This window comes from Grus americana, chromosome 1, assembly GCF_028858705.1.
Source record: "Grus americana isolate bGruAme1 chromosome 1, bGruAme1.mat, whole genome shotgun sequence".
NCBI classification, from domain to species: domain Eukaryota; kingdom Metazoa; phylum Chordata; class Aves; order Gruiformes; family Gruidae; genus Grus; species Grus americana.
The window spans coordinates 118,737,151-118,756,941 of record NC_072852.1 but is presented as its reverse complement, the minus strand read 5'-3'; the positions used below and the strand labels follow the sequence as shown (position 1 = coordinate 118,756,941).

General features: G+C 39.3%; 2 protein-coding genes across 10 annotated transcripts in view; one reads left to right on the top strand and one right to left on the bottom strand.

The window, feature by feature from the left end:
- Positions 1-4,870, top strand: part of HLCS (holocarboxylase synthetase) — a 129,664-nt gene extending 124,794 nt beyond the window's left edge. For all 7 annotated transcript variants that reach the window (XM_054813818.1, XM_054813819.1, XM_054813821.1 and 4 more), the window contains 2 exons: positions 203-416; positions 928-4,870. In XM_054813818.1, the coding sequence (XP_054669793.1) occupies positions 203-416; positions 928-1,099 (386 nt within the window). In that variant the 3' untranslated portion in view covers positions 1,100-4,870. The remainder of the gene's footprint in view (positions 1-202; positions 417-927) is intronic.
- Positions 4,871-6,989: 2,119 nt separating this feature from the next.
- SIM2 (SIM bHLH transcription factor 2) overlaps positions 6,990-19,791 on the bottom strand; it is a 62,004-nt gene continuing 49,202 nt past the window's right edge. For 2 of the 3 annotated variants that reach the window (XM_054813827.1, XM_054813826.1), the window contains exons 10-12: positions 18,181-18,349; positions 16,612-17,020; positions 6,990-9,734 (exon numbers count right to left, since the gene is read on the bottom strand). In XM_054813827.1, the coding sequence (XP_054669802.1) occupies positions 9,007-9,734; positions 16,612-17,020; positions 18,181-18,349 (1,306 nt within the window). In that variant the 3' untranslated portion in view covers positions 6,990-9,006. The remainder of the gene's footprint in view (positions 9,735-16,611; positions 17,021-18,180; positions 18,350-19,791) is intronic. The other variant, XM_054813828.1, reaches the window with a different exon arrangement.

Here is a 19,791-nt window from a genome sequence, read left to right as displayed (position 1 = left end):
GCAAGAAACAAATAAAATCAGACTGAGATTTGTAATTACACAAGTAGGAAGATTTAGAGGTGTAAGAGACTGAAGAAAAACAGTTACTGGAAACATCCTTAGAGATATTTGTATCAAGTAGTTTGAATAAAGTACTGACTTTCTGGTGGTAACAAAGTGTTGGTATTTATAGATCTGTCCTCTTCCGGTTTGTCTTCTTCAGGCTTTGGATTTAATGTGAGTAACAGCAACCCCACCATATGTATCAATGATCTCATCACAAAATTTAATAAGGAAGAGGGGACAAAGCTGAAGGCTTTAACTGCAGACTGTCTTATTGCAAGAACTGTAACTGTGCTGGAGAGGCTCATAGATATTTTCCAGGAGAAGGGGCCCAACGGAGTTCTTCCTCATTACTACAAGTACTGGGTACACAGGTAAGTATTATGTTCTTCTCAAACTTTCTTTTCAGAAAGTTGAAAAGAACTCCTGGATATTTCGTCTTTTTCTACTTTTTCTATTAGTTCTACTATTTACTAGCCTTTAAAACTAGTTACTTGATTAAAATATACTCCCAAATAGGATGTATTTTTTTAAGGGAGACCAAAAATAGCACATAGTAAAATCAGTGGGCTAGTAGGAGCTAAAGAATGCTTCTAGGTATTTTACATCTCAAAACAAAGGGAATTGGGAATGATTTATTTAGCTAGTAATGAAGCTCCTGTACTCATGTCTTCTAAAAAAACCAGACTGTTTAGATTAACTGTTAATTCCACAGAAATAAAGTAAAGCAGGTAGAAAATGCTGCTAAAAATCATGCTGTATAAGGAACCAGTGAGGTGAGAAATAAAAATATTCTGCTAGACAGTAGTCCTCTAAGCTATTTTTTAATTATTTGTACAATCTCCATAAATTGATTCCTAACCATCTGGTTGTCTTTGTTTGCAGCGGTAAGCAAGTCCGTCTCCGCAGTGAGGATGGCCCGATTGCATGGATAGTCGGGATAGATGACTACGGATTCCTTCAAGTTCATGAAGAAGGCAAAGGTGTGGAGTCTGTGCACCCAGACGGCAACTCTTTTGACATGCTGAGAAACCTGATAGTCCCAAAGCATTCGTAGACCTCCGAGCTCACAGCGCGAAGGGAGGCTCTTTAGTGTTTGCCACCAAGCAGCTAAACTTGCTTAAAGGTGGAAAGGGTAGCTGATAGCTTGATTTTTTTTTTCTGCTGATTTTCTGATATCTTTGCTCTTTGACATGGATAATTTCAACAGTTAAGAGGTAATTATCTGATTGCTAAAGGCCTTTATTCTTTCATATTAACTTTAAAACACATCTGTATTGCCATTCTTTGTAAGCAGCTATTCTTTAAAAGGAGCCTGATTGCAAAGGGATACTTTGCAATGAAGAGAGCTTTCTCTTCATTTACACACTGTATTTGAGAAACTGAAGTGGCTACATATTTTCTTTTTGTGTCTCTGCATTTTTATTGTACTTTAGCACAATGCTGTACAATATTTACATTTTTACATGTTTTTTTAAACTAAATTGTGGTTTTTGTGCTGTCTGCAGTGGAAACAGCTGGAAGAGCTTATCATATATTTCTGAGTTACTGGGATTACCACTGTGTTGAAATTCAGGTATAAGTGTAGAGCCTTGCTGATTTGGTTCTTCTCCATGTGGGCCTGTACAACAGTTTACCATGCTGTGCTTTGGTCTCAGGTCTGCAGCTCTCTCGTGGCTGCCTTGAGTTTTTGGAGAGTTTCCCATCAGCACTTAAGAGCTGTGGTTGGTCATCCAAATCATTTGTACTCTGCGCTTCTTAGATCTGAGCAAATTGGATCTGAGCAAATCACCTCGTATCTCATTTGAATCATAGTAATCCAAGGGGCTTTAGCCCCCGTAAGAACAGCCCACTGGAGTAGTGGATCACCTAGTTGCGATCTACTTATCCAGGTTACTGTAGAATCCCATGTCAGGAGAGGGAAGTCCTAAGTAGTTTAGAATTGAAGAGTAATTCTATTGTAATAGCAATGAAGTTAAGTGAATAAATATGAGAAGATTCCCAGCTCTTAAAATCCATGCCGTAAACAACTACTACAGTGAAAAAGGGAAAACATGCAGTTAACCTGTGTCCAAATTCTCTTCCATTGTTTCTGTCGTCACCCCCTTTCCCAAGGCAGGGCATCTGGTTTGGCTGCTAATCATTAAAAGCAAGAGGTTTAACACCTGCTGACCTGAAAGTCGGCTTTGGGGGCTGGCCGTACAGTTCCAGGTTAGGTGTAACAGCTTGGTGATGATTGGAAAGCCCCGTGAAGCAGGCATGTGGGAGCTTCCGTGCGATGGCAGCTTGTCGGGTTTTTCTCCCGGGCAAGGCGAATTTGCAGCAGGAGGCTTGGCCACCACAGCACTTCAAACAGTTCTCTGCAAATGAAAAGTTTGTCATAGGTGTGATGTGGCCGGCTTCATTTCCTCAAGTAGGCAGCACTGCTTATTACCTTACCTTGTCCCTACTGAAGGTGGATCAGCCAAATTGGTTTCCACAAAGGACTTCTGTCTAGTAGCCAGAAATGGGTTTTTTAGGTTAAAGTTCACCTCATAAACAATCTGAACATGTTGGTGGATTGTTACAGTTACAAAGCCAAGAAGTCTTAAAACAAGGAAACTAGTCTGTGATGGTAATTTAGAGTAATCCTCACATATTAGGGTTTAGGTGCTTTGGCAACAAGTGCTAGAAATTAAGTTGTCCCTATTACATTTAGGATTTTATGCTCCATATCACAGTAGATTTGTCTGTGTGCCTGGTTGTCTGTACCCTGCTGTTTTGTTTTCCCCCATGATCTGCATCGACTGCACACCAATATTTCATAGAACTGTACAGAGGAGTGCAGACAGCTGTTAATTGGCATAGTTAAAATGTTACACATGAACACCAGTTTTCGCTTTTTCCCACCAGATGCTTTCAAAACTGCGTTGGGCTGCTAATTTTTGGCAGCTACTTTTATTTAGGAATCAAATATTGATGCATATTATAATCAAATCAAAATTGAGTTGGAGTTAATAAAGTTTAAATAAAAAGAAGCAGCCATTTATGTATACTTATAGAAAAAAAAAGCATGTACGTGTGCATACGCACACTCACATCTTCCTTGTGCATCTTCACTTCTCTACCTTTTCCTTCAAGCAGCTTATGAGCGACGCAGGCTGCTGCAGGTCAGCTGTGGGAAGCATAGCGCTGGTACTGTTTTTCCACCCACAAAGTTTTACAAAACTTCAGATCTGAACCTCAACCTGATACTTGCAGCTAAAACACTGTCTCTGTTTTGGAACTGTAGGGTGTGCCTGTAGGAAGCACCTTTGATTTTGCTCTTATTCCAGATAGACTCTCGAGTGCCTGTAGAGATTTCTTTATATGGCCGGGTCACGCATCAGGTTTTAACTTGAATTGCTTCCTTAAAATATGCTCTCTCTTCGCTAGGGACAAGCACTGTAAAAGAATGATGGGGGGAATGATAAAACAGGTTCCTGTGTGAAGGGCAGAATGGACCTGCAAACCTTCGCTCAGCTACACTACCACAGTGTCTGGGCAGCCAGCACATGGGTTTTTTAATAGTAAAATGCTGCAATATTTCCTGGTTGCTGTTGTTCTTTTGGATTTCTTCATAGCCTTCATAATGAAAAGCTTGTTCTTCTCTCGCTCTGGGCTGTAAGGTTATTCTGAAAATGTTTGCCGTGGAAAGAAACTTTGTGTTGAACTTCTTTTCTGCAAATGAGAACTAACCAAGCATGGCTGTGTCGCAGCATAGGTGGGTACTGTGGGAATTTTGCTTCTGCTTTTTAGTTGCCTATTCTGTGTGTACGAAACTCCCTGTTGTCTTGAGGAAATGGCCTTGAGTTGGATGAAGCGTTTGTTAGAGACCTGACCTTTCCTTCAGAAGAACTTAAGAACTTCACAAAGAAAATGTCCATTGTCTGGCGAGCAGCTGCACAAGGTCCTTCCGACTGGCAGCTGCTCCTGGGGAGAAGCGAGTGGACCTGCCTGCATCACGCTCACCTTCGGGTAGATTGGGAGTGCAGCCAGCGATCTTACTCTCTTTATGCCAAACTTGGCACACCCAGAAATCCACAACGTTTTCATATGGAAATCATTGTTACGGTTGTTCTTTACGTAAGACGTACAAATGTGGTGTAGAGTGTCTCTGGTGATAGGTATGGAGAGGATCAGACAACTCCAGATCCAGAAGTAATGCACTGAAAATGTTTCATTTCATTCGACTGTCTAGATTAGTAAAACACCTCTTTCATTGTGATGCTGATGTCATATCTTAAACTATTTTCTTGATGAAGTGCTTTCAAAAAACATTTATTATGGAGTTCATATTTCTGTGACTTCATTTTTTTCCTCCTGGACTCTGTTACAACATTTCTCATTACACATTGTGAAAATATTTGTAGAGATTGTTCATTGATAGGAAAACTTCTGCCGAGCAAGCGGGGTGCGTTGGCACGTGTCTGCGTTCAGAAGGAGTAAGCGGGTTGTGTCCAGTCGGCAGCAGTGCTCTTTCCAAAGAGTTGAAAAAGTCATAATGTCCTTAACATTTAAGAGCTCAAGCAGTACATCTCACTTCTAGTAAAAGGTTTTGTAAGACTTCAGAGCATTTTTTTAAGTATCTCCCAAGAAATATCATCTACTTCAAGGGCCATTACCTAGAAATAATATTAAAGCATTTGATTCTTTACGCTGCTGCTTCATTATACAACTATTTTTTATTTCTTTGCTTTTTCTGAGTCAGCTGCAAGACATCAGCTGTCTAAAAAATTACTCTCTGCAACTCCTTTGGAATATACGGTAGCTGTGTACATAAAAAAATGGAAGTACAGCTTAATATCTGTCATGAAAAAGATTTGTGCTGCAAAGAGCCGATTCCTGGGGGTGACAGGTTTGATAAAAGCATTTGCATGCATACCTTACTGCTGTGATGCACCGCACTCATCAGACACCAAAGAAATTAAATCTGGACTGAGGAAAGAACAGAGGTCAGAAAATGATGGCGTGCCGCGGGCTGCGGTCATGTCACACACAGCTGAGAAAAAAGAACTGCAGGGAAGAATTGTAAACCCGTGCCGTGCTTGAGTATCCTGCATTAGCGCGTTTCATTAGCGATTATGTGTTATTTTCAGTTCTACAAGAATCTTCCTTTAGAATGCAACGTGGCTAAAATACAATAAATAAATAAATAAATAAATAAATAAATAAAATCCTTGTATTTTATAGCACATTAACTGTCAAATATAGAACATATTACAATTGAAATAAATTTTCAAATATGCAACATTATTCTTTGTGAAACCCTGTGGTTTTTTAGTAAAAAAGAAAAACAGCTCACTTTTCCTTTGGCTACAGGATTTTATTAACATTTTATCAGTTTTGTTTTACATAATAAATAAGCAAAAATGCTTTACATTTTTAGGGAATACATATATAGATCTGAGCATTAATAGGTTGTTTGTTTTGCGTGCTTTTTCACCTACATTTGCCAAATAGCTTTTATCTGTATCATATAAAAAAAAAAAAAGCAAAATCTAATGTTCAGGAAAAAAATGGAATAATAAAATTTTCTCTGTGTTGTTTTTGAAGTATTGACTAAAATGTTGAAAAAATACTTGGTGTCCTGTTTTGTGATTTTTAGAGAAATACTGGTTGGTATGCTGGCAGGTTTCCCATTCATTTGCACTTGCTCTCAGTGGTACATTCTTCACTTTTACATCTATTGCCCGCTGTCCTTAATTTCATTAAATTCCTTTAGTTCCCTTTTTCTAATTACAGGACTACCACAACATGGAGAGAAGTCTCTTCCCTTATCGCCTTACTTACTTTGCACTGTTTCTATTAGTAGGATAAAAACTTTGAGACCTCAACATGGGATTAACGTTTCCAACTTCACATTTTGGTGAAATACTCCCTCTCTCGTTCTCTTTCTCTCTCTCCTCCTCCATACTGTTTACTTGCTAGATCTGAACTAAGAGTTAAAATCTTATCAAGTCACATGACAAAGGTATCTGTAGTGGCTCACACAAGTACGGTAGAGAGAAATTAAGTTATTTTTTGTAATATATTCCAATTCACACTCCACTTCTCTGACATAATTTTTTCCAATTATTAAAAAGATTGCCACCACCAATGGCTGTGCCGCCTTCTGCAGTACAAGTGTGCTGTGAACATCTGTAGTTTAACTGACTGAAAGTCCTATTTTTTTCTCAATATAATTTACTGACATTCCAGATGTGAACATGCAACTGCTGTTTCTATTTTGGAATGGCAGGAAAAATGTTTCACGCATTTGCTTTTTTAATCAGAGGTCTTTTCTAAAACCTACCCCATATTATCATACGTGAATGCGTAATTGATTCGTTATTGCCTAACAAGGAAAGTTCATGTACCTGAATATCACATACTGTAAAACATCTGCGGTAGTATGATGGAACACCTCCTCTGCTCGGGCACATTGAGTAAAGCCTGGAAGTGTGAATAACAAGGTAGACACTGGAAAAATATTTTGTGGTATTTTACTGAAAAATACCGATGGCGGTTTTTGTAACCGAAGCCTAATTTGTACGTTCCTGAAAACATGTTTTTATAGTGAGAAGTACAAGAACAGAAAAATACACCAGATATTGACTTTGTGCACGGCAGTGCCGCTAATGAGGTATAGAGAAAAGTGTAGTATGAGAAAGGTGTGCACCAGGTTTCTTTTGAGTGATGCAAAAAAAGTCACTTACTCCTTCACAGGGCACGGCTTTAATTTAACAAAATTAACAAGTCTCAGCATAATTGTGTCTTTTAAGGCATTGGGCCCATTTATTAGTAGCACTGGCTGGGAAGGCTGTTAACGACAGCCACTGTGAAACAGCTTGTGTCTCAGCCAGTTGTAAAGTCAGAAGGACAGCGATGGTCACTCGTAACATTTCTGTAGACTTGCAAACTTCCCCGCGTTAGGCGAACCCAGGGTGCAGGTACACTGGGTGGGTGAATATGCTGGTTTGGCTCTGCTTTCCTTTTTTTAAGTCGGTATGCTGGGACTGACCGATGAGATATTTTTTGTTGTATTTATCACGAAAGATATTTTTCATGCTTTTTTAGCAAATGAATAAGTCAGACAACTGAACTTCCAAGTGAACAACAGTTTAACTTCGTAATAAAGCCTTCTGTTAGCCTTTTAATGGGAAGCAATAAAAATGCTGAAAATTGTTTTCAAACATATGTTTTCAAAGTGGTTTTGTGTACTCATAGCAATAAATATTCATACATACAAGGAGATGACTGACTAGTATTGCTGCATATAAAAGATGGAGAACGTGTAATTTTTAGAAGTGTGTATTTCGTTACGTTTTTATCTGAGAAGGTGCAACCCATGAGCAAGTATTTTTCCATCTTGCACAAGCCAGGTAAGCATTTGCTTTAGCGAAGGGCTCTCTAGAGAGATTCTGATAAGAGAGAGGAAGTTTTAAAAATGTAAAAAGTACCCTTGAATTGGGCTAAGAGAGGGCTAAGTACAGCTGACTCAGCTCTACAACAACCTTTATTGTTGGTATTTACAGCTGTTTTTCGTCGTTCTATCGATAGCACACAATGTTTGGGGAAGTGGTTGAAAACCAAAGTAGACTCATGGTTGTCAATTAAACCCACACAGATCCATATGTCTCCTCATCTGTAAACTTTACGAAGAAGTAAAAAAAAAGAGGAGGAAATCTATTCCTAACAGGCTGGACAGAATGTAAATGTGTGCTGTATGCTTTTTGCTTGCTACAGTTTGTTAGCACAAATCGAGATTGTGTGCAAAGCGTTCCCTTCCAAACCCCGATGTCCTCAAACTCTGCTTTACTTCAAGTGCAACTTTGGCTTTTGTGGTTGCGCAGTGACTTTCGACTTTCCGTGTTCGGATTGTCCACTGACGTTATTTCTGAAGTGCAGGAATCAGTCAAATATTAATCTTTCCTTTGTGTTGACAGTGAGATTTATGCTTAAGGAAGTTCAGCGTGTTAAAAGCTGAACCTTTCAAACTTCAGAAGGCTACTGGCAAGTTTAAAATAAAGCATAAATGTTCATTATTCCCTTGACTATAAAGAAAAGATTTCTGGTGCTATTATTAAGATGTATTTTTGACTAGGTGGTTTGAAAATCTGCACAGCCTTCTCCTGGAACACTCAGTGAAACACACCTCTTCTTACCAATTTCTTTTTCTACAACATTTTCATGGGGAATAGTCTTTAGTTTCTGCTATGTGATTTGTCCCAATTTGCCATGACAAGACCTGTAACCCTTTAATACGTATATTTGTATGTATTAATTTGTCATATAGTTCCTTGTCAAGATAGATGGTGGTGGTAACAACCTCAGAACACTGAAATCTATGTTAAATAAATCAAATTTAGGTTTGATTTATTTAGTTTGAAAACTTTTGGATAATTAATAAATAAGCTTTTTCCAAACTGAGTTCTGTTTGGTTAGCACAGCCATATTATGGATACTAAAAAATCACCACTCTTTTTAAACAAAGTTCATTTGTCGAGATGTTTAACATGTGGGTGGAGAGTTGATGTAAGGTTTCACACAGCTTGTCAAAAATAGCTAAACTAGAGTGTATAGTTCGTGATAATGATAAAAAAATCTTGAATGTATTTTGAGGATGAGGGATTAAGGAAAAAAAAAATGTTCTTCATATAAATCTCTGCATATAACACCTATCATTTAATTTTGTTGCACACTATAAAATAACAAAAATAAGATCTGTAACATGTCTTCTCACTGGCACCAGAGCTTAATCTGTGACAACGAAGCACTGAAGCTAGATGTAGGGTTTTTTCCTGACCTTGAAGGTACTGTTACACGTGGCTTGCCAGGAACACACGAGTCTGCCCCTCATTGACCTTCAGCTATGCTCACTAAATGTAACCATGTTTTCTCATGCTTTTTGCAAATCATTACAGTTTGGCTTCTTAATTAAATGTAAATACTCCTCTATTACCGTCACCTTCCATTGGCTATTATTACAGAAGTTCCAATATAATGGGGAAGTGCAGATTCCTTGTGGGTTTCTGGAGAAGAAGCTGATGAGGGGCTTTGGTTTTTGTAAATAAATGTATTTACTTCCTCGGAATTGTATGCATAATTTTCTCCTACATGTCCTGTCGCTGTACATGATGAAGTTTGAAATGTACCGTGTTTGGCTAAAACATGGTGATAATTTAGAAGCACAAATGGAACTTGTCCAGAGGGTCTCACATCCATCACACGTTCGCTTTCAGAGTCATGATCAAGCTTTACAGTCATTCTCTCATCGCTGTCCGGTTCATCTAGATTTGTAGCATGGTGACTAATATGCCCATATTTGGGTTCTTTCATACAAATCCTTCTTGTTTGCTCATATACTGAGGGCATTGGCAGGAGATGACTTAATTGTCCTATAGCTTTAGTCTGGAAACATTCTGATTTTGGCAGCAAGGAGTTAGCTATTGAGTTTGAAAAAGAACTTTCATTAATGCTCATTTTCTCTTGTAGGTCTCTGTTAAAAGCTAGCTTGTTTTCTTCTTTAATGAGGTGGTGAGGTGGCTGAATCCTGTTTTCTATCTTGTTGGGTTTCATGATGCCGGAATCATAAATCTCTTCTTTGTATCTGCTGCCTGGCATGGGTGCTGTGCAGCTGGTAAAGTTGTCAGACAGAGCATCTTGGCTGTATCTTCTGTTTGATATGGGCACTTGCAGGAAAGAGAAAACATGTTAATTACTGACAACGAGCTCATATAATAGTTAGACACTAACATTTTTTATGACTGAACTTTAATGCCCATTTGGTTTGGGCCAGATCCAAGTCCCACTGAAGGGATTAGAGACATTCCCATTTGCCTCAGTGGCTTTGGATAAGTCTCTTTAAGATGGTGCTGAAAAGTGAAAAAACAAACCCGACCCGGTCAGAAGGGCCGACGGTGTCGAACAATTCTGAAAATGTTTTCCATGTGAAATGCCCGTTTCTTTATTTGACTGAATAATTACAAATCACTGACATTATCAATATGGTTAAATCAGGGAAATGAAACCAAAGAAATATTTAGAAACGGGACCTGTTCTCAAAAACCGTAGCCTTAAGTAAGCTCTTTTCAGAGATTTATCAAAGGATGGATAACACTTATGAAATGTCAATGATTCAATGATTAAACCAGAATTTGTTCTTCCTGTCACTGTGGAAGTACATTGCACTCTTGTCCTTGTGAGGAATGGAGAAGAGAGTGTGTAGTATTAGATACTGATATGTCAGTATCTTATTTGTGATATCTATTTGTGAGATATGTAATATCCAGATTGCATCATCCTAAAGACTTTGTTTTTTTCTCTTTGAAAAGCTAGCATCAGATATTAAAAACATGTATTGAAAAGTAACATAAATACTTCTTGAGTAATGCTGCATCTCTGCTTTTAAGGTACTATCATATAATAAAGCTATACGTATAATATAAATGTAATTTACAACATGCACTGAGAATGTTTGTTTGAATGTGGGAGTACTAAACTGGATATGCATGGAAAATCAGAAGCTAGATTCTTAAGTTTTCAAGAGAGTATGAACCTAGGATTTCTATTCAGGCTTTTTCTTCAAAATATATTGAGTAATCTTAGTTTTCTCTTAAGTTTCTCCATGGTAGCTGAACTCTTGAAACAATTGAAATTGTTTTTATGATTTTCTGCTTGGCTTACGCAGCTTTTCCTTTTTGTACACTCCTATCTACAAATGGTAGGAGAAAAAGCCACTGGTTTACTCCTAACAGTACAGCTAAAATTAGGTGAGTACTTATTTTTTTGCAATGTCTTGTATGAACAGTTTGACAGTTATACTACTCCTTCAAGACATATTTGAAAGTTTTATGTTAAAAGGTCAAATGAGGCACGCACTTACCAAATTTCTCAAATTAAACCTAAACTCTAGTTTGTGTTATGCTCACTGAAAGCCCTGGACACTCAAGTGCATTTTGTAAAAGGGATTTTCTGTTTTTCTAAAAAATTTTTTTTCAACATCTTAAAAGTTTTGGAGTTCCCCTGTAGTGGTTGCTGATGTAACTGTACCTGCTAATAATTAAATATTCCCTGTGCTATAATAGACTGGCAAAGCCTTCATGTATAACAGAGGAAGCAGAAATAGCTCAATTGTACCCTTTTTACATACACCCCTTCATTAATTTCAGAGGGAGTTGCACCACATAATTAACACCAGAATTTAAACAGGAATCTGGATCCAATTTCTTCTTGATCAACCCACCACCCTCCTAGAAAGAACAACCTTTCAAGTTACTCTTTTTAATTTCCATGTCTATATTTTGTACCAAGAAGTATATGCAGTCCTAAGTAAACTGAATTCTCATCAGCTGTTGAAAAAGGGCCCTCTTAGATCACAAATCAAAACAGGGATTCAGCCACATGCTTGAGTATAACTTGGAAATTTTACCAGTATGATTATACTACTATAATTTTAACTCCACATTTGGCATTTTTACCATGAAATAAGTATCCATGCTGACAGTTACTGACGTATAACTAATATGATTTAACTAATCTGGTATACTGGTTTCAAGGTTTTTCCCCACTTGACACATCCACAGAAGGGGTGGGTTTGTTCTCTTACTGCAGCATGGAGTCTTGTTACCTTATGGCTCTACTCTAATCTCTGAACAAAAGATTGTCCTTTTCCATTTTTAGAGCCCACGCTTGTAAGAAGCTGAACCATCACAGCAACCTGTTGGCCCCTGTCTTCTTATCTTCATTTTTGTAATCTCAAACTCTGCTGGGCTGATTGCTGCCTTCTTGGTACCAAGAAGTAATTTGCATACTTGGAGATTTACAGGATATTATCCATTTTGTTCTATCCTGTTTCTCAAACATGGTTGCTTTTCATCTCTTTTGTTGAGGAAGAAGGTAAGCATCGGGTTAAATGCTTGCAGGCTTCCATTAAAGTTGTCGGCACACTTGTGGAGTTAGAGCAGACAGTGAAGCAAGTTGTATCTGCAATGCAACAGAGCACAGTAGGTTTTGTCCGCTCACATTCAGAACAGTTTCTGGAGCTAGCCTTAAACCTGCTTTTGTCTTCCTGAGCAGACAAAAACCCAAGCACACCCTGGGAAAGACTCCTCCTGGAGAGTTTTTCCATACAGAAGTTAACAGCTGACCAGCTGCTCTGTGCTGCTGTAGAAGGGCAGCACCCCAGATTGCTTCCACCCATCTGGCATGTGGGCAGTTGCCAGAGTACCTGCCTCAGCAGGTGCACGGAGATCCTATGCGTTCTGCACTTCTTCGGCACTGAAAACACTTTATGGTCATTGAAGTCAGTGCATTGGGATGCTTTGCGGACCACTCTTCTGCCAGAGCAACTCAGCTATGCTAAGTGAGGTGGATACACTGCACATCTAAGGTTGTATATCATACCAGAGTGATAGCAGCTTTCTAGAAGGCTCCTTGTGCTTACTTACACTGCCTCTATTCATAGCAGCCTACAACTGCAGCAGTCAACTCAGTCCTTCAGGCATCATGCCTCTGTTAATTCTTGCCAAGTAGCTCTGCTTTCCTGCTGGCGCACAGGGTGCAGCTCAGGAAAGTTGGGGGAAAACCTGGAGATAAGAGCCCCATGACCCGGCAGCCTGCTCGGACTTCAGTATCCAACCACCCAAGTGGGAACAGGAAGGCTCCTCTAGCAGGTATGGGTCTTTATTTAAAACATATCATGTCTTGTCATAGTTACAGTATACTACAGCAAATTTTCCTGTCAAACACGGTGCTGCAGCAAGGAGCATTCCCTCCTCACCTTTACATAGCACAGTCAAAGATCAGATGGTGCTCAATGGGGTAAGATGGTTGCAGAAAAGGTACTTCATTCACAAACATGCCTTTCTGTACCAAGATGTTAATAGGTAGAGCTGCTTGTTCTCTCATTGCCCCTCTCTGTTTCAGTGAAAATGAAAGAAAGGCATCTTGGAACCATGTTAAAGGAAATAAAGACAGGTGCTCAGCACTGATCTTCATGCGAAAGGCATGCAGTCCTTATGAGCAGTTTTGCATTCTGTCTGCAAAAAGCCCTCCTGTTTTAGGACACAGCTGAGGAAGTCTTCATGCATGCTTTGTCTTGCATAATTTTTCTTGGGCTTTCTGATCTACACTAATCTTCGAAGAGTGCATTTCTGACAGTTACTACGTGCTCTGAAAAGACAATATGGCAACACTTGAATGTTGACATGTAGCCCATGATATTTCAGTATGTTTCCTAATCCTTTGTACAAGAGGGCTTTCAGAGAAGAGGAGCAATTACTCAATTGCTCTGAGTTTTGCTGGAGACCAACGAGCAGTCACTGTACTGCTCAGGTCATGCTTCTGTGTCACAAAGGCATGCTGATATTCCTCTGTGTCAAACAGGGCAAAGATACGACAGATCTTAACAGTGTCCATGCTAATGAATAAGACATTTTTTGGATTAGCTCAATATGTGTGCTCTTTGAACCCTAATTGCAAATCATCTGAGGCATGGGCTGATGTTGTAATTACTATGTTCTCCATTATTTTCTCTCCAAAAACTATAGTACGACAACATGATCTTCAAGACCCTTTTGCCTCTAGTGGAATACACTTTTCAAAGAAGATGTCATGTATTTCTTCCAGTAGTCACAGGCTAACCGTGGGGACTTGGGCTGGGAGGAAGAAGATAGACCAGAGCTTTTCCACAGATTTTCTTAGTATTCTTCATCATTTCCTGAGTTTCGGTGTGATTAGTGGCACTAAGCCTCACACCGTACAGACTGGCCAACAGCGTAACTTATGAGAAGGGGGTACTGTGGTACCCACAGTAGTAATGTATCCATTCAAGTGTACAAAGGAAACGGCCCAGACTGAGAAGACGGTTGCCTTCTCTGAAGTGAGTTTCTTTTCTGATGATGGGGCCAGCTGGAAAAAAGTGGAAGAAGCTTCAAAACCAGATTCTGAGGGAGCAGCATCTGATTTGCAGACAGTTTTATCTGCTACGTGCTTTTCCAGAGCTTTGATGGCTTGGCATGATCATCTTCAAATCTCTGATCTCTCCAAAAGAAACTATTTTCCAGAGAGAAAAATGTCTCTGGCCTACGGCACTTTTGGCAGATGCCTCTATGGATGTGATGTGGAATAGCCCTAGCATCCAACCCGGTTGCCAGATGTCATATTTGGCATTGCCTTTGGATCGAAGATAATGACGCTAAGCAGATCCTCTCTGCTTTGAAGCTTACTGGCTGTCAGTTTTTCAGTGAACCGCTGGAAAAAGCAGCAGTTGACAATGTAAGGAAGATCAGATGCCCCTTTCAATTCAAAGCAAAAAGTCAGTCCCAAAGGTTCAAGATTTCTCTTCTGTCACCAGCCTCAGCAAAAGTACAACAGGGCTAATTCTACCTCAGGAGGAAACAAACTCTGGAACAATTAGTTAGAAATCCTCTTTGCAGTGGAGGCTCTGTTTTATTTTCCCCTCTTAGAACACTGAGTGTGAACTCAAGCAATGATCTCTGACCAGGCCTGAGTCGGACCTTATTCTTTTTTCCTTCCTAAATACTATAATTGTAAGTGCTTTTGCAGAGAATTAATTGTACCAAGTCAGTTTTCATCAAATGCCCAATTGCTAAATATGCATTAAAATATATTTGTGCTCAAAAGAGAACCCACATATTCCAACTTAAGCAACAAAATCTTAAGTAGAAGTAGAACCAGAAGTAAGAACTGCTGGTATCACAGCTCCATTTTCCCATTCATGAGGAAATGGTGAAGGTATGCATGCATGATGAAATTGAAAAATACTAGCAGTTTCTTGCAGGTTTTTTGTTGGGATTTTTTTTCCCTAACATATTTAACAGTATTCCTGTGGAATCCTTCTGACTTAATATATTTACTAGGAGTTATCTGCCCATATCAACCGACCGATGGTAAATTGCTTGTCTGCTGCTATGCTCACTAGGCTTTTCTGGCAAATTTTATGGCCATGATCAATTTTACAGACTGTTCTCTGAACAGACTGTTCTTTCCACATCCATTCTCAGTGTATCTGATGGCACCCTCTGACCAGCAAGGGGTGGATCTACTTTCTTGGTCAGTCTCACGGCATCTGTTAGTCTGGAAGCAGGGAAGGAAAGCTGGGCGGACTTCTGCACACCTAGAATAGCTTTGTTCCTGCAAACTTAATGGGGATCTGCAGGATTTACTTCAATCCCTATACTTATCCTCAAAAGATGTAGCTTTTTTTTCTTTGCCACAGAGATACAGCATCTCTAGAAAGGACAACACCATTTCTTATTTTTTGTCTAAAACTACTCTGTTTCATACGCAGTCCACAACAGCAACAAAAGGAAGCCAGCACATTAGAGGAGCATGAGCACAGAAAAAGCATTTAACCTGCACTAGGCTGTAAGAAGAGCTTCATTCTTCATTTTCAACCTAAACGCAATACAATAAAATAAAATGCTACAGTCAGCTGGGTAAGGTCAATCAGCTAGGTCAAATGGTCTTGTGAAGGACAAAACCCTGGGCAGAAATTATTTGCTCCTCTGTGGAAGACACATTCAATGTCTGATACCATCTTCTGCCTAACATAGCAAGCTCAGCTTTTAAAATCTGCAGGTATTCCCTTCAGATCTAGGATATCTAATGTCATGTCCCTAAGTGAAAAAATGCTTGTTTCTGGTACTCAAGAATCTTGAGACCAGCTTTTCTAGCTTTTTTATTTTAAATTTCCACTACTGCTTCCTCCATCCCATCCTTAATGAAACCAGAAGAAAGGAGTGTTTCCATCTAACTTTATAGCAGAATGTCAACCAGTCAGTCCTCATCAGTGATTTTTTAAGTAACCAAAATGGTGTATGCAGATAGATGTATCTGAGATCTAAGGATTAGTGTGTCTTGAACTTTTTTAGTTACTTTATAGCTTTGCAAGGTTACTTCTTATAGGTTGCCACCTCAGAGAAGTCAATGTCTTCAGTGCTTCCTTCAAATTATTTGAGCTGGCCATCTGCATTGAGAGATAATGCTGCTGATTGCGGAGGAGCACTGAAGGCATTTTTAAATAAAGCAGAAGGCAGTGAATTTCATTTACTCTTTCACTGTAAGGTGAAGACATTCAGAATGGCTTCATACTCAGAAAGGACAAACTTCAATTTTTATGGAAATAGTTCATGTTTATTTTAATTTCTGTGTGTGAGCTGAAGTACATTTATTTCTTTCTGACTTCAGCAATGACTTCCCTGAGCAATTCCACTAAATGACTCTAATTGATAGTGCAAAATATGAAGGTAAACTGTGCCAATATTAAAGGAGGTGGCATCTCTGCCCTGTTCTAAAAGTGATTCTTGTGAATACATTTTTGCAACTGATGCTTTGATAATATTTCTAATCAAATGCTTATAATAATGGGAAGAGGGATGAACATGTAAATACTATAAACATAGCAGTTGTTACATTTCACTGATTCTGATTTTCTCTGTTTCCTAAACACCTTGTAATTCCTGTTTTCATTCTACAATTACAAATCTTTCCCAAATACTCCACAGCTTTGCTTTGCTTTTTCTCTTTTTTTAAAGTGACACCCACCTTCATAACTCTGTGCAAGATTATGTCGGATGATGTTCACTGGCTGATCAGGAAGATTTTTGGATGGTGACTGGCTGTTGGGTACCAAGGAGTTGGCATAATGCCACTGGCATTCTCCATTTGTCTGCAGTGTACTCAAGAAAAATCGAGCCACTTCACAAGGTGCTCCTTGAGACTGCCCAAACTTTGAAGGCAGCATTTGCTTTTTGCTACTGAAGACATGAGAATCTACAGGGAAGTGTCCATAATGGTAAGAGAAAGGCAAGCTATATGACGGGGCATATAAAAGTTCACTGTTTTCTGAATGGAAGTTTTGTTCTTGAATGGTGGCAGCATTCACTGCAGGGCTGGATCGCCAGTTTCCCACCTGGCTGCATTCCAGTTTGTCTGTTTGGAATGAGCTGTATTGCTGGGGGAAAGAAAAAAAAAAGAAAAAAAAAGAGAGGAAGAGAGTTAAATGACTAACTTTTATATGAAACCACATAACACATCATAGAGGAGCCCAAAGCTGGACCTCCTTGAACTGCAATCTCACTGGCTAAAGGGACTGGCTTACCAGTGCATTTAAAGTTCCTTGTCTTCACGATAACTTTACCTTCACTTAACATGCAAACAAAAACCTATTTTATCATCCTAATGTTAAGGGTTTATTTGATAATTTTGCCTGTTGGATTTTAGCTAGTAAGTGTAGGCAGTTTTAACTACCAGAGGGCAGAAGTTTGTTGCAAAGCACTGGAAGTCATTGATAAATGCAGTAGCGAACCATGAATATGATTTTGCCTATGTTGGCACGTCAAGCTTTAGAATGGTAGGAACATAAAATCTGTCCTTTGCATCAGCTTCTATCACAATGATTTTCTCTTCCCACTCTCTCCCACCCTTCTCTCCAGAATCCAAATGCTTTTGGGGCTCTCAGTGTTTTGAACGCTAGCTGCATTCACTGCTGTTTTAAGGAAATACTAGCCCATTCCAGCAATATTCATTGCAAAGTGCAGAATGTCTCATGGTGGGTGTCAGTCTCACCAACCCGGTTTTATGGACAATCATCTCCATAGTTTCCTTTCACGTCTGTTTCTAGCTCACCCAGTGACAATGAGAGAGATTCCAAATTCCACTCCAGTGCTCTGTTTGCTAGAATTCATTCTTATGATGCATTTTCCAGCATAAGGAAACTGCTAATACCTATGTGACATTAAGAACTCTGCACATCAACAGTGAATTAGATCCATTCTATCCCAGCACAAATTTTCACAACACAGCTGTTCTTCAACATGTTCTTCAACATGTTTTTCTTCTTTTTACCAAGAAAGCTCATTGTTTTTGAAGTACTTCGCATACTGCAAATCCAAAAGTTTTTGTGTTTGCATCACTTGCCACAGTTGGTTTGCACCACTTCTGCTGTCCACCCCAAGAACAAAAGGGTCTAATTGTATTCTGGCCTACAAGGGAGTTCCTGCAGCAGAGCACATTATCATCAGTTTTACAGTAAGTTCAGTTCTGGATGATTTCTGTCCTGTCCCAAGCACTCTACCACAAAAAATGCTAAGTAAATATTGCTGAAAAAGTTACCTGTTGTGGGTAAGGCGTTGTTCTGAGTTTTGCCTTCATTTTATTACTTTTGGGTTTTACTATTTTCCTTGTTTCCTGCGAGGTAGATACTGAGTTTCTGCATGAAAACTGTGACTTAGAAATCGTAACCTGGTCCAGTGACAACTGAAGTTCCTTATACTCAATATCTCTGCAAAAGAATAGTCCAATAAATTACATACTCAAACATACCGCACAAATCCAAAATAGCTCCTTTGAAAATACATGTTAGGTTTCACAATGTTTTAATTTTCATTCTTCCAAGATTTACACTGAGTCTGCACTGCGAGGCTGGGGATGTCAGCAGGCAGTGAATTTTATGGTCTGACTCTGTCCCCACGCAAGTCTGTCACAAACGTTCCACTGGGAACTGCTTTAACATCTTTGTACTAAATGTCCTCACTCTCTGAACCTAAGCTGTGCCAACTTCTTCTTAGCCATCTGTGGCACCCTGCAGTTTGGAATCACAGCCATGTCAGCTAATAGAAAGACACATATCAGTTCATCTGATTCCTTCTCAATCAGGAATTGTTCTCTGCCCTGACTGTCACAATTAGCCTGAGGATAGGAAAAGGAGCAACGTTCCTCTCCTGTCAGCGCAGTGTGCTTGTAACCAGACCCCAGGAACTGCAATGTTGTTGTTCTGACAGTCTCTAGACTTTTATTTCTGCTCTGTTCTGCTCAGTTTTATCTGCCCCACAGACAGGGCATATTTTTGTACAAAAGAGGCTAAAACCACATCAAGAACAGACTGTGGATCATATTTTGCAAGATTAATTGATACAGTTCTGATGATAAAATGGTCTCCCCTGGTTTTGTCAGTATCGAGTGGGGTATATCTTTGAAAGGATAACTAGAAAAAAAACCCTACTTCTCTTTCAGTTCCTATCTAGAACTCAGTTCCATCACTTTTTGATAGTGAATAACCTGGAAGTAAATTCAGCTCAAGAATATGTTCCTGGCACGGTGTCCTCCTTTTTACTCAGATTACTTGCCCCACCTCATGGGACTCAGGCAGGTTGCAGGGCTGAGTCTTTCCCTCATGCTGCTGGCTTTCACAGCTGTACAGGAATGAGGGCAGCATTAGCCAGTGTGTCTAGGGCTGAGTATCTACTTAAAGTAGCTTAAGGAAACACCCTATGGTTGCTCAACTCATACACTTTAACTCCCCAAAGTCAGGTATCAGAGACAACATTGTAATATGTAAGCATACATGATCTTACCACACACGTCATGCAAACACATCTTACTTTCAAGTCACATATGAAATGGACCAGTCTAGACAAATAAAAGAATGTAGAGTTCCCTGCTTTTTTGCTCTCTTCAACACAAGGGGTGTCCATAATCCCTTTTGTTTCTTTTCCCCTACAGATAGTTTCTTCCATCACAGTCTGCTTCACTATTATTTATCTTTCTTATTCAGTATAGATTTCTGTTTCTCTCAGGTTTATATCAAGATAGGCATTTTGTAGCATCTTCATGACTTACTTAAAACAGAATTCATAAACTGTAGGTCCAAACTGGTGTACATTCACCAGCTCGGTGGGAGCTACTTGCCATTGTGAGAATGTAGTTTTGCCCTGAGTATCTGTG